This window comes from Haliotis rubra, unplaced genomic scaffold (genome assembly GCF_003918875.1).
Source record: "Haliotis rubra isolate DU_JTF1 unplaced genomic scaffold, ASM391887v1 Scf984, whole genome shotgun sequence".
Lineage (NCBI taxonomy): Eukaryota > Metazoa > Mollusca > Gastropoda > Lepetellida > Haliotidae > Haliotis > Haliotis rubra.
Window position 1 is genome coordinate 45,105 of NW_025767728.1, and position 17,130 is coordinate 62,234.

At 42.1% G+C, this 17,130-nt stretch overlaps 1 protein-coding gene across 2 annotated transcripts in view; it reads left to right on the top strand.

Annotated features, from left to right (window-relative positions):
- LOC124265561 (centriolin-like) overlaps positions 1-15,529 on the top strand; it is a 29,387-nt gene extending 13,858 nt beyond the window's left edge. The window contains exons 4-16 of one of the 2 annotated variants that reach the window (XM_046700346.1): positions 1,429-1,497; positions 1,976-2,142; positions 3,330-3,510; positions 4,706-4,912; positions 5,959-6,023; positions 6,786-6,912; positions 7,211-7,243; positions 10,168-10,332; positions 12,212-12,487; positions 12,881-13,098; positions 13,372-13,529; positions 14,385-14,459; positions 15,399-15,529. In XM_046700346.1, coding sequence (XP_046556302.1) covers positions 1,429-1,497; positions 1,976-2,142; positions 3,330-3,510; positions 4,706-4,912; positions 5,959-6,023; positions 6,786-6,912; positions 7,211-7,243; positions 10,168-10,332; positions 12,212-12,487; positions 12,881-13,098; positions 13,372-13,529; positions 14,385-14,459; positions 15,399-15,430 — 1,773 coding nt within the window. In that variant the 3' untranslated portion in view covers positions 15,431-15,529. The remainder of the gene's footprint in view (positions 1-1,428; positions 1,498-1,975; positions 2,143-3,329; positions 3,511-4,705; positions 4,913-5,958; positions 6,024-6,785; positions 6,913-7,210; positions 7,244-10,167; positions 10,333-12,211; positions 12,488-12,880; positions 13,099-13,371; positions 13,530-14,384; positions 14,460-15,398) is intronic. The other variant, XM_046700347.1, reaches the window with a different exon arrangement.
- The last annotated feature ends 1,601 nt before the right edge of the window (positions 15,530-17,130 follow it).

The following is a 17,130-nucleotide window of genomic DNA, read 5'->3' on the forward strand; positions in this document are numbered from 1 at the left end:
TGAATCGTCATCTTTCTGGCCTGTGGCAGAGATACTATGCTGGCTTGCCGCATGGAGCACTGGGTAGGAGAGTGCAACAGCATAGGTCACATTGAACCCTTGCTAATCCAGACAGGAAGTGCAAAGAAATAGGTCAGATTAACAAGAGCTGTAAAAATGTAATGTCCTTTAATTTTCTGAGGATGTTCCAAACAGTAAATGTACTGAAGATGGGTTTTATATTACAAGGATTTCTCTATATGGTTTTTCCAAATGGTATTGGGTTTCAGACACTGCTTGTTATCTTAATTGTGAAATACTTTAATTTCATTGGTCAATGCATTCTCTTCCCACAGAGGTTACTCCTGTCATATCTTCCCACGTAACCTCTGTTCTAATACGGCCCTTTCGTGGTGTGAGCGCTCAAGACTCGTGATTGGAGACAATCAGAGTTAGTTGTGCAATCAGCGACGTTGTTTCAAAAGTGACCATTCGCAAGGCCTCGGTAATTTCCGTATGCTTCGAGAAAAACTAAATTTCTTCCCCTGCGCGATGCGCAAACGTTTCCTCTAGACAGAACTCAGTCATGTTATGGCGGATCAGTGGCGTCTCCATCGCCCTCGTAGACAACGGACAAGCTAGCCATTAAACGTCTTGTGTGTAACATCAACACAATTCCCCGGCAGATGGGGGATATTTGTGGCCCCGCATTTGCTTGTGTTAGTCAAGTTGAATCTAAGTCGATGTAACACGTGTTCTGATTGGATAGAAAGAAGGGAGATAATTCGTGTTGCGATCTTTTGCCGCTAGGGGATTTTACGAGAACCGGGAAATATGGCCGTATTGGAACAGAGGTTCGTAGGAAGATATGACAAGTAACCTCTGTGGGAAGAGAATGTGGTCAATGACGTTTTAACAAGATTCCGTGTCACCCCTCCCAGGAGGGTGACAACTGGAAAAAATATTACCTGCTGCCACGGTAACCCGCAAAACTCTCCGCTGAGAAGCTGTATCGCTAACAATCGTATGACGTCATAATATGACGCATGCAGAGTCTGGAGTTCGAAAACCGTTCGATTAGGTGTTTTTGAGTTCACTACGTACAGATTTATTTTACCGACTTTCACTTCTTTATTTAAACTATTATATACATTGAATCGTTTGCACACTCAACTTAAACATAATTAACCATTTTTATAGCAGTGTTAACCTTGTCAGAATATGTTTCACTGATTAAAATAATCCAGTCGAGGGGCAGACGCCATTTTGTTTACATGTCATATAGTCGGTAGTGATCTTTAAAATAAAATAAAATTATAGTTTGTACATTTAACATGGCGGTAAGATAAATACGTTGCCTCGGGTAATACGGTCTGTCGTAGTTCACATATAAGTAAATCAAGTGGTTGCTGATGAACCTGCTCAGTATGAGTGTTGCTATGGTTACAGGACATTCATGAGGAGATAATTATGGATGAAGAGAAGAGGCTCATCCACAGACTCAAGACCGAGCTGGAGGTGAGAGGGAGAGGTGGTCTTTCGGGTGGGAAAGGAGGAGAGCATTTTTAATGTGAATTCATGCCCTCAATGTACTGTGTTTCACATAAATAGATGTCATGCATTATGGTACTTAATTTCCACAAATGATGTGAAATCAGGTTTTACAAGAGCAAAACAACCAGTCCTCCAAATTTCCAGGGCCTAGATTTTCGAAGCTCTCTTAGCGCTAAGATAGTCGTTAATGTTAATGTATGGCACTTACGACTATCTTAGAGCTAAGACAGCTTCGAAAATCTAGGCCCTGATGTCTTGCTCGCCTGATTTGTTCCCATGTGTTTCCCTGTCAACACATGCACACCTTCAATCCATGATATCCAAAGGGACCTGGGGTAGAGAAATTGAGTCAGATTAGGCAACTTAGTTGGGTCAGATTGTGTATCTACAGCATTCATTTAATTCAACTGCACCCAAATAATTCAGAAATGTCATTCTGCAGGATCGTCGAGATGAGCTGGAAGGCCTTGACCTTGCCATTGAGAGGCAGAAGAAGAACCTCAAGAAACTGAAGTATAATGAGAAGAGCATCCGGGAGAAGAGGTCGTCAGCCAAGGAGGAGCTGGAGTTCCTCCGCATGAGGAACATGAGGAGCACCATCAAGAACAAGTCAGTGATTCTAGTTTTTAGTGTGGGAGATGAAGGATGGGACTGACTTGTCTTACTAACATATAATGTACAGGATTGAAAGTCATTCTCAACTCCTTGGGGAGTATACAACCCAAGCTTCCTGTGAGAGAAGGTTAACAGTCACAATACCTTTTCTTTTTAATTTTCAACACATTATAAATAATAAGGTATAGTCTAGGGTTAGAGTGTTCAGTCATCACCCTGAAGGCCTGGGTACAATGTGAAGCCCATTTCTGGTGTCCTACTGTGATATTGCTGCAATACTGCTAAAAGTGGTGTAAAACCACACTCACTCATTATAACTAATACAGTGAAGCCCGTTAGTTCGGACCCGATAATCCGGATGTCTAAGCCTCCCGGACGATTTCAGCTTGTTACCAATCTATGCCTATATAATTTGCCTCGATAATCCAGAAGTCGGGTTTCTGGAACCCGGATGATAAGTAGCTGTCACCAATCAGTAAAATAAACAGTAAATTGCTTCACAGTCCGGACGCTGTAAGTCGTGTTCACGAACCGTAACAACACCTCCGGCGATGTTTTTAACTGGCCTCAAACAATAAACACTTCGGTGTCATGGAAGTGACAAGTTGACTCGGTAAAATTATTGATGTGAAGAATTCAATGAAGAAGGTTAAAAAGAACACAAACAACTATGAAAGACTTTTGCTATGAGGAAGGTTAAGCGAACAAAAAACAACTATGAAAGACTTTTTCTGTAATTATTATTTATTGTTGTGCTTGCTATTCATCGTTTTATAAGCTTTACATTAAATGCTTATTTGTTTTATCCAAGTCGTGTCGTTTTTGTAATAGTAAGGGAAGCAACTCTTGCTTGAACTTGGAGTCGTGATTCAGTAGTCGGACGATTGAAAACGGACGAATTTGCACTAACCGTCGGATTAACAAGGCTTTACTGTATTTGACAATGGATTGACCAACTTATGGATTGATCATCATCTCAACCACCGGTGTCACAGCTTCAGACTCCGTTATTTCACGTTATCTCCAAGAGTTATTTCAAGGCTACAGTTCTATTGCCTATTGTGAAGCAGTATGATATCATATACCTCGGGTCTGATCACTTTCTGACTATGTATCATTTAGGTTCTGCCAGTGTTGTTAAAGCCTGCACAAATAAGTAACTTGAACTATTTGCCCCTTAGACAGAGGAAGTACGAAGAAGACGACAGCTTGGATGAGTCGGAGTGTCGCAGCCGTCAGACATTCCTGCAGGATGAGATCGCGTGTCTGGAGAAGACTCTCGCCAAGAGGACCGGGCAGTTACGGGAGGCAGACAAGCTGTTGAAGGAGTGTAACACTGACCTCAAGGATGCCCGCGAACAGGTAGGGGCAGATAACTCTCTACCTGTGTCATGGCTGTACAAAGTTAAAATGGTTGGAGTAAATATCGCTCTCTACTTCAGTTTAGCTCAAGGTAGGTTGATTGGTTTGACACTGTCTAAAAAGAAAAATTCTTTGTCCTTCATTTTATCTACATTTAATTATGGTGATACAACAGACATAGATCGTTGATCATTTTGTGGATCTCAACTCTTTTGTTTTTTAATATATTCAAAGACTATCATCAAAGAATATTTGAAGAGACCTAAGAATGAATTAAGACCCTTCATTGCTTGAGCCAGTATATGTGTGGCTCTCTTTAACAGAGGTATTATAGATCATTAACTGATTGGTGTCCAGGGTGCCGTTCTACAAAACAACCTTAGCGCTAAGACTGTCGTAAGTCTGTGTTAAGGCATGGGAGTTACAATCACCTTAGCACTAAGGTTGTTTTGTACAACGGCACCCAGAATTGGCAACGATTTTGAAAATGTGATAAATATAATATCAAATTATTCCCACAGAGGCCCAGATAAACTGCGTATCCGGGTAAAAATGCATATAAAATTTCCAATTCACAGCTGAAAAATAATTGCTAGCATTACCAATTACCCATTTAAAATGTTAGATAACATAAAAGTTTAAAACAAATGAGTCACGGAATATATTTATAAAAATCGCTTTGCGTAATGAAAAAGACATCGATTGCTATCAGTTGTACTGATAGTAAAGGACAAGTGTTGTACTGTCAGTATAGGATGAGTGATTTTTTATGAAATAATTTCCATTATATTTAAGTTGGTTTTGATTAGGTATGACATAAGGCAGAACATACCTGCTTAGTAAACTTACTCAATGACATAATACTTAGGTGAGTAAAATGACTGAAATACGCACATATTTGAAAGCAGTGGGTAACGGAAAATGAAATACCCACTCAACATTCATAATACCCACTCCAAAAAAATACAGTGGGTACAGTACCCACATGAGCTAAATCTTATCTGGAGCTCTGTTCCCAAATGTCCTTTGTTTGAAAGTTTATTATTTATTTCTTCTTTTATTGTACATTGTGGTTTTATCTTAGGTGATGTATCAGAACAATTAAAATCATGATCCTGTTACATGTGTCCCCGTTGTATTATATTTCTATTTTTATGGTTCCTCTATATTTTGTATTTCTCTTGTCTGTGTCCAGGCCCGTGACACTGTGAAGAAGTACGACACTGCCTCAGTCAACCTGCAGACCACTGCTCTTGAGGCCAAGGAGCTTGAGAAGAGAGCCACCGAGTCTGGGATCCAGCTGGTCAAGACGCAGGAACAGCTCGCTTCACTCAGGACCGAGGTCCGGGGGCTGGAGAGGAAGAGGGAGAAGCAGGAGAAGTTACTTCATGAGGTCATGCAGGTGAGAAGAAGTCATGTGAAGTCACACGCTTGGAAATTACTGCCATGAATTATTTCTAGTAAAATATAGATCACTTATTGAGGGTTGTTATCAGAGTTGATCAGAGTCAGTCTAGTTTTACACCACACTCAGCAATATTCCAGCTGTATGGTGGCGGTCTGTAAATAATCTAGTCTGACTTAAACAATCCAGTGATCAACAGCATGAGCATCGATCTACGCAATTGAGATATGATGACATGTGTCGACCAAGTCAGCGAGTCTGACCACCCGTTCCTGTTTGTCGCCTCTTACGACAAGCATGGGTTGCTGAAGATCAATATTCTAACCCGGATCTTCTCAGGTTCAGTTACATTGGAGCAGGGCAGAGTTACATGCCTCGGCAATCGGAGAAGTGCCTTGATCATGGCGGTGGTTTGATAAACCATACTTGGATCAATTAAATGGTTTAGTGGATAGAGTGTCTGGCCAGACTTCAGTTCTGTGGTCTAGTCGATAGAGTGTTTGAAAGTCAGTGGTTCAATCCCTGTCTGTCATCCCAAAAGATGTTTGACCCGTGTAGATCCGGGTTGGAATTGATGTTCAGTAACCCATACTTGTCATCAGGCTCACTGACTTGGTTGACACATGTCATTGTATCCCAATTGCGAAGATCGATGCTCATGCTGTTGATCACTGGATTGTCTAATTCAGACTAGATTATTTACAGACCTCCACCATATAGCTGGAATATGGCTGAGTGTGGCATAAAACTAACTTCATTAGCTAAAAGATGTTTGTTGTTGCCTGGCTGTGAGCATTCAGGGGATAGAAGAAGGAATGGTCAGCTTGGTACGTCAGCAGCATTAAAACACGCCTGCCTTAACACGCACCGCTCTATAAGTGCAGTAACGCCATGTAAAACCACGTTTCAGCTCGCCTGGTTCTAGGATTCCATGGAAAACATATACAACCTTCCACCTGCATCACCTCTGGCTCTCTCGTTCTTTAAGCTGACTTACTGTGATATTGCTCGAAGACTGTTCTCACTCATGTTTTCTGTTTCAGGTTTTGGCAAAGAAGGATAGCGAATTTAAAGAGGTTGACTCAAAACTTAAAATCTCAACAAAGAAGTGAGTCATTTGTGGTTAGGGTGATATTGACAATACCTGTTTCTATGTTGGATGTGATATTAGTTGTCAAGCTGCCAGTATCATAGTAACCATCTTATTGTTCACTGTGTTAGTCAAGGTCACATAATTATATGTATCAGATATTTACATCCATAAATCTATAAATGCTGGATTACTGTCTGGGCTGCCTCATTAAGGGACCATTCATAATTTATGGCAATGGGGTGACGATGATTTTTATGGAGAAGCATGTACAATGTGAATTACAACACACACACCCACCCCACCCACCCCCCAAAAACAAAATTTGCATACTAAGTAAGTGCCCCCCCTTGCAGATCATGTACAAAATCAATGAACCCTCCCCCTTCCCATAATTTTTAGGCATTATTTTTGAATAGGTGTATGTACAAAATTGATGACCCTCCCACCTGCCCTTAAAATCGTCATCCCCCCGCTATAAATTATGAATGGTCCCAAACGAACCCAAACATTTTTCTGTCTTATACATACGCAGTTGCTAAGTATAGTGTTTTCCTCAAAACTGTTAGATACGTTTGTGGTGAGAGAACATTTGTTGGAAATCTAAATATTTTAGCCAACATGTGAATTATTGATTATGATATAATAGATGTTGTATTGTTATAATTATACATAAACATAACTGGTTGTATTACTTTGTGAGGCGTGGGTCCAATATGGTCATGAATATTAAATTTTCAAAAATATGTTTGTTTGATTAAGTGTGAATTTCGGTTTCAGCTTGCATCGGGTGTCTTCGGAACTGAAAACATCCCAGATGAAGGAGAAGGAACATGTAGATGCTCTACGAGAAAGTGACGACATTTTGTCAAAACGACGCATGGAGTTGTCACGGTTACGAGATCAGGTACGTGTTGTTGTCACGGCAACCGTTCATCCTCATGAATGCTGCAGTCCCATGCTGTCACCATATTCACAATAATAGTAGCAGCTTGACTTTATTCACTTTTATAGATGTATTATTCACGTGTACTACTCACTTATGTATTCTTCACAAAGTCTAAGAACTCATGATTTGTTCACATTACTTTCAGTTAGTAACACATGTGTCCGGGAATATCATCCCATCAGTCCCTTAGACCAGTATGTCCTTGCACTAGATATTCTGTTATCGTCTTGACCATTATTCTTCACTTCTTGACCAGTATTCCAAGGTTAAGAGCGCCATGGGCTCCAAGGTGTGTACTTCTTGTATTACTTCAGTGACCTTGAACTTTTACCTGACCTTGACCTAACGTGTGTTTCATTTCTTGTGATGGTTTTGGAAAATTTGCATGGCGCCCCTTTGCATGGTTACCTCCCCTTTGCATGGTTATCTCCCCTTTGCATGGTTGTCTCCCCTTTGCGTGATTTTCTCCCTTGTTTTTCCTCATGATTGTGAATGATGGTTTCTTTACAAGCAATCTATGGGTGTGAATATTTTTAAAATGACAAAACATAGCTTCAAAACAGTTATTCTTGCCAAATTTTTACTGTTTTGGGTTTTTTTTGGTTTAAAGTTCAATAACCTATTTTGGGCATAAAATGATTTCAGGGAAGAATATTTTGTTCATTATCTTGCAGCTGTTGATGTTTCCAGTCACGTGACTGGAGACAGTTCCACAATGGATGACACTATCACCTTATTTACTAGCAGTGTTTTGTACTGTATTAGTTATCTCCATCAAGTCAATGTTAAAAAAAGAAGGCCGGACCAATTACGTTTCTTGGTTTACAGATGCATCTTTCAAAAACAGGTTCATTAAGGACGTCACTTACAAAATGTCCTTTGAAGGACAGCTCCAGTCAAACAGACTTTGACACAGTCTTGATTTTTATGTAAAACAAGTCAAAATTGGTCTGGGTTTTTTTAACATGGAACAGTGTGTGTTCAGCTGCCAGCAAGGCTTACTGTGTTCAGCTGTCAGCAAGGCTTACTGTGTTCAGCTGCCAGCAAGGCTTACTGTGTTCAGCAAGGCTTACTGTGTTCAGCTGCCAGCAAGGCTTACTGTGTTCAGCTGCCAGCAAGGCTTACTGTGTTCAGCTGTCAGCAAGGCTTACTGTGTTCAGCTGCCAGCAAGGCTTACTGTGTTCAGCTGCCAGCAAGGCTTACTGTGTTCAGCTGCCAGCAAGGCTTACTGTGTTCAGCAAGGCTTACTGTGTTCAGCTGCCAGCAAGGCTTACTGTGTTCAGCTGCCAGCAAGGCTGACTGTGTTCAGCTGCCAGCAAGGCTTACTGTGTTCAGCTGCCAGCAAGGCTTACTGTGTTCAGCTGCTAGCAAGGCTTACTGTGTGCTGTGTTTGCTTCTGACCTCGTGGACGTGTTAACCTTGGGTACTGCAGCTCATCCTAACCTCATACTATACTAACTGATGCATGGTGTGTTTAGTGTGGCAACAGCTCAGGTGGGTTAACGTCATTCATTGTCTTCGTCCAACATGGATAATCATAATAATAATAGATGATTGAGTAGCGTAGTAATGACCAGTATGCTAGGATTTTGAAGACTGATCGATAGGAATCGCGATGATTTGGGGAAATACTAGCACATTGACATTTTTCACATTGGCAAAGTGTTTATCAGTGAGAAGTCAAGTTAAATTATCATCTGTTTCCTGTGATCAAAAGGTAACTGTATTTGCGCACATTTTATGTCCATAACATTTGATACATATTTTAACTAGCGTAACATCCATCAAAATGGCAAAGACTACAAATTGTAAAAAATGTGAGACGTTTGGATCTGTTTAGTTTATTTTGATTCAGGTTCATAACAAATTGCTAGAAACATGCAGTAATGACAGCAGCAGCAGTAGAATGCCGATATATAAACGTCAAGAAATAATCAAAGCATCCATGGAAGGACGAAGACATAATGACTTTGTTTCACCTCACTTTGCATGTTCTGGATGTTGATTGGTCTGTTTGCTGCAGGTCCTGGTGTTGCAAATATGTTGTTATCAAATATGTTATCAAATATGTTGTTATCAAATATGTTGTTATCAATATGCTGTTATTGTTATCAATATGTTGTTATTGTTATCAATATGTTGTTATCAATATGTTGTTATCAATATGTTGTTATTGTTATCAATATGTTGTTATCAATATGTTGTTATCAAATATGTTGTTATCAATATGTTGTTATCAATATGTTGTTATTGTTATCAATATGTTGTTATCAAATATGTTGTTATCAATATGTTGTTATCAATATGTTGTTATCAAATATGTTATCAATATGTTGTTATCAATATGTTGTTATTGTTATCAATATGTTGTTATTGTTATCAAATATGTTGTTATCAATATGTTGTTATTGTTATCAATATGTTATCAAATATGTTGTTATCAATATGTTATCAATATGTTGTTATCAATATGTTGTTATCAAATATGTTGTTATCAATATGTTGTTATCAAATATGTTGTTATCAATATGTTGTTATCAAATATGTTGTTATCAAATATGTTCCCCATAGGGATTCCGGACTAAAAATGTCCTCAATCCCAGACTTGTCTTTCCGATCTGTGGGACGGTATGTGCCCAATACTTGGCTGCCATGGCCGTTCAGGGTGTCACTGGTGTTTACAGGCTCCTTTGACGTAGCCAAAATAGTGTTGACTGCAGCATTAAGAACACTAACTCAACTATTTTGAACATCAGTTTGGCCGAATTACACTTTATACCTGTAAAAAATACAAACAAGCTACTAATGTGTCCAACAACCCTTATTCAGTAGTCTTTGTTGCCTTGACAACAAGACATGATACTTGTTCAGTCAGTCACCAGTTTGTGTGTGAAAGCTGTTACCACTGATCGTGGATAGGCCAGTCATGTAGTTTCATATGTGCATAGTGCCAGAAACCATTCACATCCTGGACTCTGATGACCATCCGTGAGGTACATCTCTTCAAGCCTTCCTACTGACATTGTAGCTGAAATACTGTTGGCTTCAGCACTGTCATGTGGTCTGAGGCCATGGCATTGGTCATGCTGCAGTTTAACCCATTACAGTGTTTTTTTCCATTAAGCAGCACACTGTAGCTTGACTGAGTATGTAGAACATCTTCAGCTGTCTGTGTGTGAAGTGTTTTTGTGACTGGTGTCTGTCTGTGTTCAGCTGGACAGTCAGCGGGCAGAGCTGGAGAAGCTGGACCAGACGATGGGGAAGAAGAAGACGGAGCTGCAGCTGATGACTGAGGCGATGGAGAGACGGCAGACTGACCTCAGCTCTGTGTTGAGAGAAGCTGAGACGGAGATCACCAGCAAGCACAGGGAGCTCAGGGTAGGCTTCTCATTGTTGTAGTCTGTGGTGGGGGTTCTGAAGCACCTGCATTTTATCTGTTTGTCATCAGTGTTATGAACTCATTGCCAACACACTTATGATCTCATTGCCAACACACTTATGATCTCATTGCCAACACACTTATGATCTCATTGCCAACACACTTATGATCTCATTGCCAACACAGTTATGATCTCATTGCCAACACACTTATGATCTCATTGCCAACACAGTTATGATCTCATTGCCAACACACTTATGATCTCCTAGCCAACACACTTATGATCTCCTAGCCAACACACTTATGATCTCATTGCCAACACACTTATGATCTCCTAGCCGACACACTTATGATCTCATTGCCAGCACACACTTATGATCTCATTGCCAACACACTTATGATCTCCTAGCCAACACACTTATGATCTCTAGCCGACACACTTATGATCTCATTGCCAACACACTTATGATCTCATTGCCAACACACTTATGATCTCCTAGCCAACACACTTATGATCTCATTGCCAACACACTTATGATCTCATTGCCAACACACTTATGATCTCCTAGCCAACACACTTATGATCTCATTGCCAACACACTTATGATCTCATTGCCAACACACTTATGATCTCCTAGCCAACACACTTATGATCTCCTAGCCACACACTTATGATCTCATTGCCAACACACTTATGATCTCTTTGCCAACACACTTAGTGATCTCCTAGCCAACACACTTATGATCTCCTAGCCAACACACTTATGATCTCCTAGCCAACACATTTATGATCTCATTGCCAACACACTTATGATCTCCTAGCCAACACGCTTATGATCTCATTGCCAACACACTTATGATCTCTAGCCAACACACTTATGATCTCCTAGCCAACACACTTATGATCTCCTAGCCAACACACTTATGATCTCATTGCCAACACACTTATGATCTCCTAGCCAACACACTTATGATCTCATTGCCAACACACTTATGATCTCCTAGCCAACACACTTATGATCTCATTGCGACACACTTATGATCTCATTGCGTAACACACTTATGATCTCATTGCCAACACACTTATGATCTCTAGCCAACACACTTATGATCTCCTAGCCAACACACTTATGATCTCCTAGCCAACACACTTATGATCTCTAGCCAACACACTTATGATCTCATTGCCAACACACTTATGATCTCCTAGCCAACACTTATGATCTCATTGCCAACACACTTATGATCTCCTAGCCAACACACTTATGATCTCATTGCCAACACACTTATGATCTCATTGCCAACACACTTATGATCTCATTGCCAACACACTTATGATCTCCTAGCCAACACACTTATGATCTCCTAGCCAACACACTTATGATCTCATTGCCAACACACTTATGATCTCCTAGCCAACACACTTATGATCTCTAGCCAACACACTTATGATCTCTAGCAACACACTTATGATCTCATTGCGAACACACTTATGATGTCATTGCCAACACACTTATGATCTCCTAGCCAACACACTTATGATCTCCTAGCCAACACAGTTATGATCTCCTAGCCAACACACTTATGATCTCCTAGCCAACACACTTATGATCTCCTAGCCAACACACTTATGATCTCATTGCCAACACACTTATGATCTCATTGCCAACACACTTATGATCTCTAGCCAACACACTTATGATCTCCTAGCCAACACACTTATGATCTCATAGCCAACACACTTATGATCTCCTAGCCAACACACTTATGATCTCATTGCCAACACACTTATGATCTCCTAGCCAACACACTTATGATCTCATTGCCAACACACTTATGATCTCCTAGCCAACACACTTATGATCTCATTGCCAACAGGATCAGAGAGAACACATCAAGACAACTGAGCAGCAGAAGTTGGACATTCTGAATCTGATCAAGTCGAAGCGGGCGGAGCTGGCTCGGCTGAAGGGGGAGACGGAGCAGGAGGATGAAGTCCTTCAGCGACTCATCAGCTCGGTCAACAAGCACAAGACGGAGCTGAAGCATGTGTATGAGATGCAGAAGTATGAGCAGACAGAGCTGGAGAACCTGAAGGCTCAACACAACCTGAAGATCGCCGAGCTGGAGAAAACACAGAGGGCACTGATAGAGGTCAGGGACATTTTCCTACGATGGAATAAGTTATTGAATGGAAATCATTTTAAATCTTAAATTCTTAATTCTTAAATCAGTTTGCCTTTGGAAATTTTAACTTATGTATAGTTTAACCCATCATTAAGATTGATGTGGAGTTTAAATCTGAAATTGTCTAACAGCATGTTTCACACGTGGTACCCATCTCGGGATGATGGCAAGTGAAGACTTCAGCTGTCTGAATACCTCCCCAGTACCACTGCCTTGACAGGAAGTGACGTCATGTTGTCTTCTGCCATGACACAGCTGGAATATTGCTAAAACAGATGTAAAACAAAACTCACTGCTTTCAAAACAAAGTCCAGCAAAAGGATTTATTGATTAACCCAAATGTTACTTTTATATTCACAGGAGAAGTCGGAACTGGAACAGCTGAGCACCGAGACCAACAGGAAGTCATCGGAGGTGGAGAGGTTGCGGCAGACGTTGGAACGAGAGAGACAGGACGTGGACCACCTGACGTTGGAGAAGCAGGCGCTAGAGGACCGTATCTCCACCTTGGTACGAGAGCGGGACATGCTGAACGAGAACTGCAAGAACCTGGACGACAAGCTCAACCAGATGAAACGGTGGGTTGACAGATAGCTGGGGGTGCTGCTGGCCTTCCAGTTGATGGCACAGGGAGGGAAAAACGACTTGTCCAGTAGCCTGTGACTACTAATCTTTCTTTCTGGCGAGAGAATATAAAGTGTAACTGAAACTGACTAGCTTTGTTTCAACCTATTGAGATACATGTACATGTAATATATAAATATTCCTCCCCCTTGTGAAAATGAAATGTTATAATGTGACAGATCATGGAATGTACTAAGTCTTGGAATGTGACTTATTGTATGTTGTAGGAATCATCGGATCATGGATGAGAAGATTGAGTCATCATCTGACAGGTTGGAGAGGGTGGAGTCGGAACTCCGACAGCGTGAACGAGAGATGGATGATTCCAATCATCAGAGGTCACTCATGCAGAAGGATGTCAGCTCTCTCAAACAGAACGTCAAAGGTAACTACTGTCGTGATGCAGGGACTGAATGAATTCTTTTCTTGCTACCATAATATGGCACTTTTAGTCTTCCTGCTGTCATAATGTATATCAAGTCCAGAGCTACAGATAACTTTTGGGGTCATTGAGTTATGTACTCGCTTGTGTTCATCTCAATTTGGTATCCTTATTTTCCTTTGAGTAACCAAATAAATTGTACCCACTTCACTCAAACACAACTGGGTAATTTTCCATTTTCCATTATTGTAAAAATATAATAAAGTTTAGATGTTGGTTTACATGTTTGTTATTCGTATTTGATCTGTAATATGAGAAACAATAAGAAAGACTGCCAAGTTCATGTCCGGAAATAGAATCTCTCAATATACCTCAGTTATTTGATCTGACCTTGGTAATTTCTATCACATTTTTGTGTGTACGCATGTAAGATCAAATTTATTGTGTACTTGAACACAATACACTTGAACGCAATACACTTAATACGAGTTGAGTTTTCACATAAATATTTGTGTAATTTACACAGATACGCAGCTTATCTGTGCCTCTGAAGCTCATCTTGCAGTAGAAACACATAGGAATTCTGGGTGCAGCCTCTGGTGTGTGGTTAGATGGTGGGGCTGTGTGACTAACTGTTGGTAGCATGTCATTGTGCTGCGATGGTGTGGATCTTTGCTTTCAGTATTGTTTATTACATTGTCATGTCAAGAGATGATTGCAGACCACAGTCAGGTAGCTTGCATGTTTCTTAGTTTTGCATATAACAAAAATATACACCATTTTGCTGCTGATTGGCATCACATTGTAAGATGCTGGAGAGCCTGGCTCCATGTCTGAGTTGTTGTGGTGATGTTCCAGAAAGTCGGACGGAGCTGCAGACACTGGAGGAGAACATCCAGGAGTCAGAAGAACATCTCCGGGCAGCTCGAACAGGTAAGTCAGTCTATCAATCTATTGGTCCATCAGTCCTTAAGTCAGTCCATCAGTCTATTGGTCCATCAGTCCTTCAGTTGGTCCATCAGTCTATTGGTCCATCAGTCCTTCAGTTGGTCCATCAGTCTATTGGCCCATCAGTCCTTCAGTTGGTCCATCAGTCTATTGGTCCATCAGTCCTTCAGTTGGTCCATCAGTCCTTCAGTCAGTCCATCAGTCTATTCCATCAGTCAGTCTATTGGTCCATCAGTCCTTCAGTTGGTCCATCAGTCTATTGGTCCATCAGTCCTTCAGTCAGTCCATCAGTCCTTCAGTTGGTCCATCAGTCTATTGGCCCATCAGTCCTTCAGTTGGTCCATCAGTCTATTGGTCCATCAGTCCTTCAGTTGGTCCATCAGTCTATTGGTCCATCAGTCCTTCAGTTGGTCCATCAGTCTTTTGGTCCATCAGTCCTTCAGTCAGTCCATCAGTCCTTCAGTTGGTCCATCAGTCTATTGGTCCACCAGTCCTTCAGTCGATCGGTCCATCAGTCCTTCAGTTGGTCCATCAGTCTTTTGGTACATCAGTCCTTCAGTCAGTCCATCAGTCCTTCAGTTGGTCCATCAGTCTATTGGTCCACCAGTCCTTCAGTTGGTCAATCCATCGGTCCATCAGTCCTTCAGTTGGTCCATCAGTCTATTGGTCCATCAGTCCTTCAGTTGGTCCATCAGTCCATCGGTCCATCAGTCCTTCAGTTGGTCAATCCATCGGTCCATCAGTGAGTCAGGCACAATGTCATAATGTCACAAAGTCTTCTCACCTATTGCAAGGGCTGCATTAACTGTGTCACCAATTGTAATTTCTCTACAGGACTTTCACACACTGGTGAAATCCCCACTACCCCTACCTATGGTGCCATTAATGTCAGTCAAATGTACAAGTTGGCAATTGTGCTTCTAGAATCTACGGGAAGCGCACAGCCAGCGGGATGAGGTTAAGGTGGAGATAGAGAGGCTGAACGAAGCTATACGTTCAACAAGGTTTTCCCATGAAGAGGCGCTACGCCAGGAGAAGTCCAAACAGGTGGAGCTACAGGAAGTTCTTGGAATATTCATTTTCCTTATCCTGACTCATGCTCTTTTGCTTGTCTTCTTCTTCTTGCGAACATAGTGGAACACTTGTATCTCCTTAATTGAAGCTCCCTTCAATGTAAAATCACTAATTGGTACTCACCAAGAGTTGCCTCCCTTTGCCATTTTTGGCGGGAACAGGTGTCAGCCACCCTCTGGCCTCATGCTTCACTCTCTCCTTCTTAAGCCCAGTGAGCAGGATGTGAGAGCGCCTGTGTCTCCTTACACACTATATCCTTTGGTTTTCTTAGTTAGTTACCTCTTATAGTTTACTATAAAGGTATAGCTAGTATCCTTCATTAATTTGTATTGATAATTAATCATTATTTCTACTGTTTATTCCGTGAGTTAAGTGATTGTTCAGCTAGTATTACGTTGATGAAAATCTGTACTATTTGTAGATTACGTTTTTCGCTGCCGATCCATGTAGTATGCCCTAGTTGTTCTCGCGCAATGCGTTTGATTTCACGTTGCAGTTACTGCATTAATTTAACTAATTCTGCTTTTAATAAATACCATCTTTGCGTCTTGAGGCGTGCTGCAGATAGATCCGCAAACAAGGGTTAGACATGGCGATACGCCGAATTCCCATCCAGTCAGCTGCTGTCGATTGACCCCCTCCCGTCTGGTGTTCTGCTAGAGACCCCATCGGAGGCGTGGGATGCGATCCGTCACCTCTAAGAAGCGACCGGCCTCCCCAGACATCCCGTCATCGCAGATAAAGTCCAAGAGGGCCTCAAGCGTCTTCTCAGCGCAGACCCGTACCCCAGGGCAGCGTCATCCTCCAAAGGAAAATCTACGAAGTCGTCAAGAACTTTCTCAGCGAGATCGTTCCAGCCGCCAGAATTGGGCCTCTCACGATGACCAGCCGATCATCATCCCGACATCGCATACAAGAAGCGACCCGGTGACAGCTACAGTGACTTCAGCAGAGATCACCATGCAGCCTGATGCCTCTACACTGATGTCAGGCGAAATCCCTGAGGGGCCCCACCGTTAACATCGCAGAGGGCACCGTCTACTTCGTCGCCAGACCATCCCAGGCGATCTAATGCGGCAAATCATGATCATGATGGAGGCCACTACAGACTGGAGAAGCAGCCAACCCAGGGTCGAGCCGCGAAGGCTCCAGCGTGAACAGCACCCCAGAGGCACCCCGTCAGCGTAGCAGCCCGCGGCGATGCCACCGCCAGCGAAGGAAGTCACAGACCACCTCGACGAAGGACCCAGATGTAGCGAAGGCCCAGCGCGGCGGGATAGATCATCACCTTCTTGGCGTCATCCTCAGATCACGGACTCAGACCACCAGACCTCCGCGGAAGCCAGCGAAGGTCATATCACCGTTCCCCAGGACGGGCGCAGAGGAAGCTTAGCGAAGGCATTAGCGAAGGGCGCCTGAACCCAGATCGTCATCATCTAGAAAGTCATCGAGGGACTACACAAGAGCCAGCGAAGCTATCAGCGTTCTCCTCACAGGTCTCGAGAAGGTCAACCCATAGGCGTAGATCACCAAGGCGATCTCCTCGCCGTTCACCGCGCCCGATCTCGGCGTACATCACCGC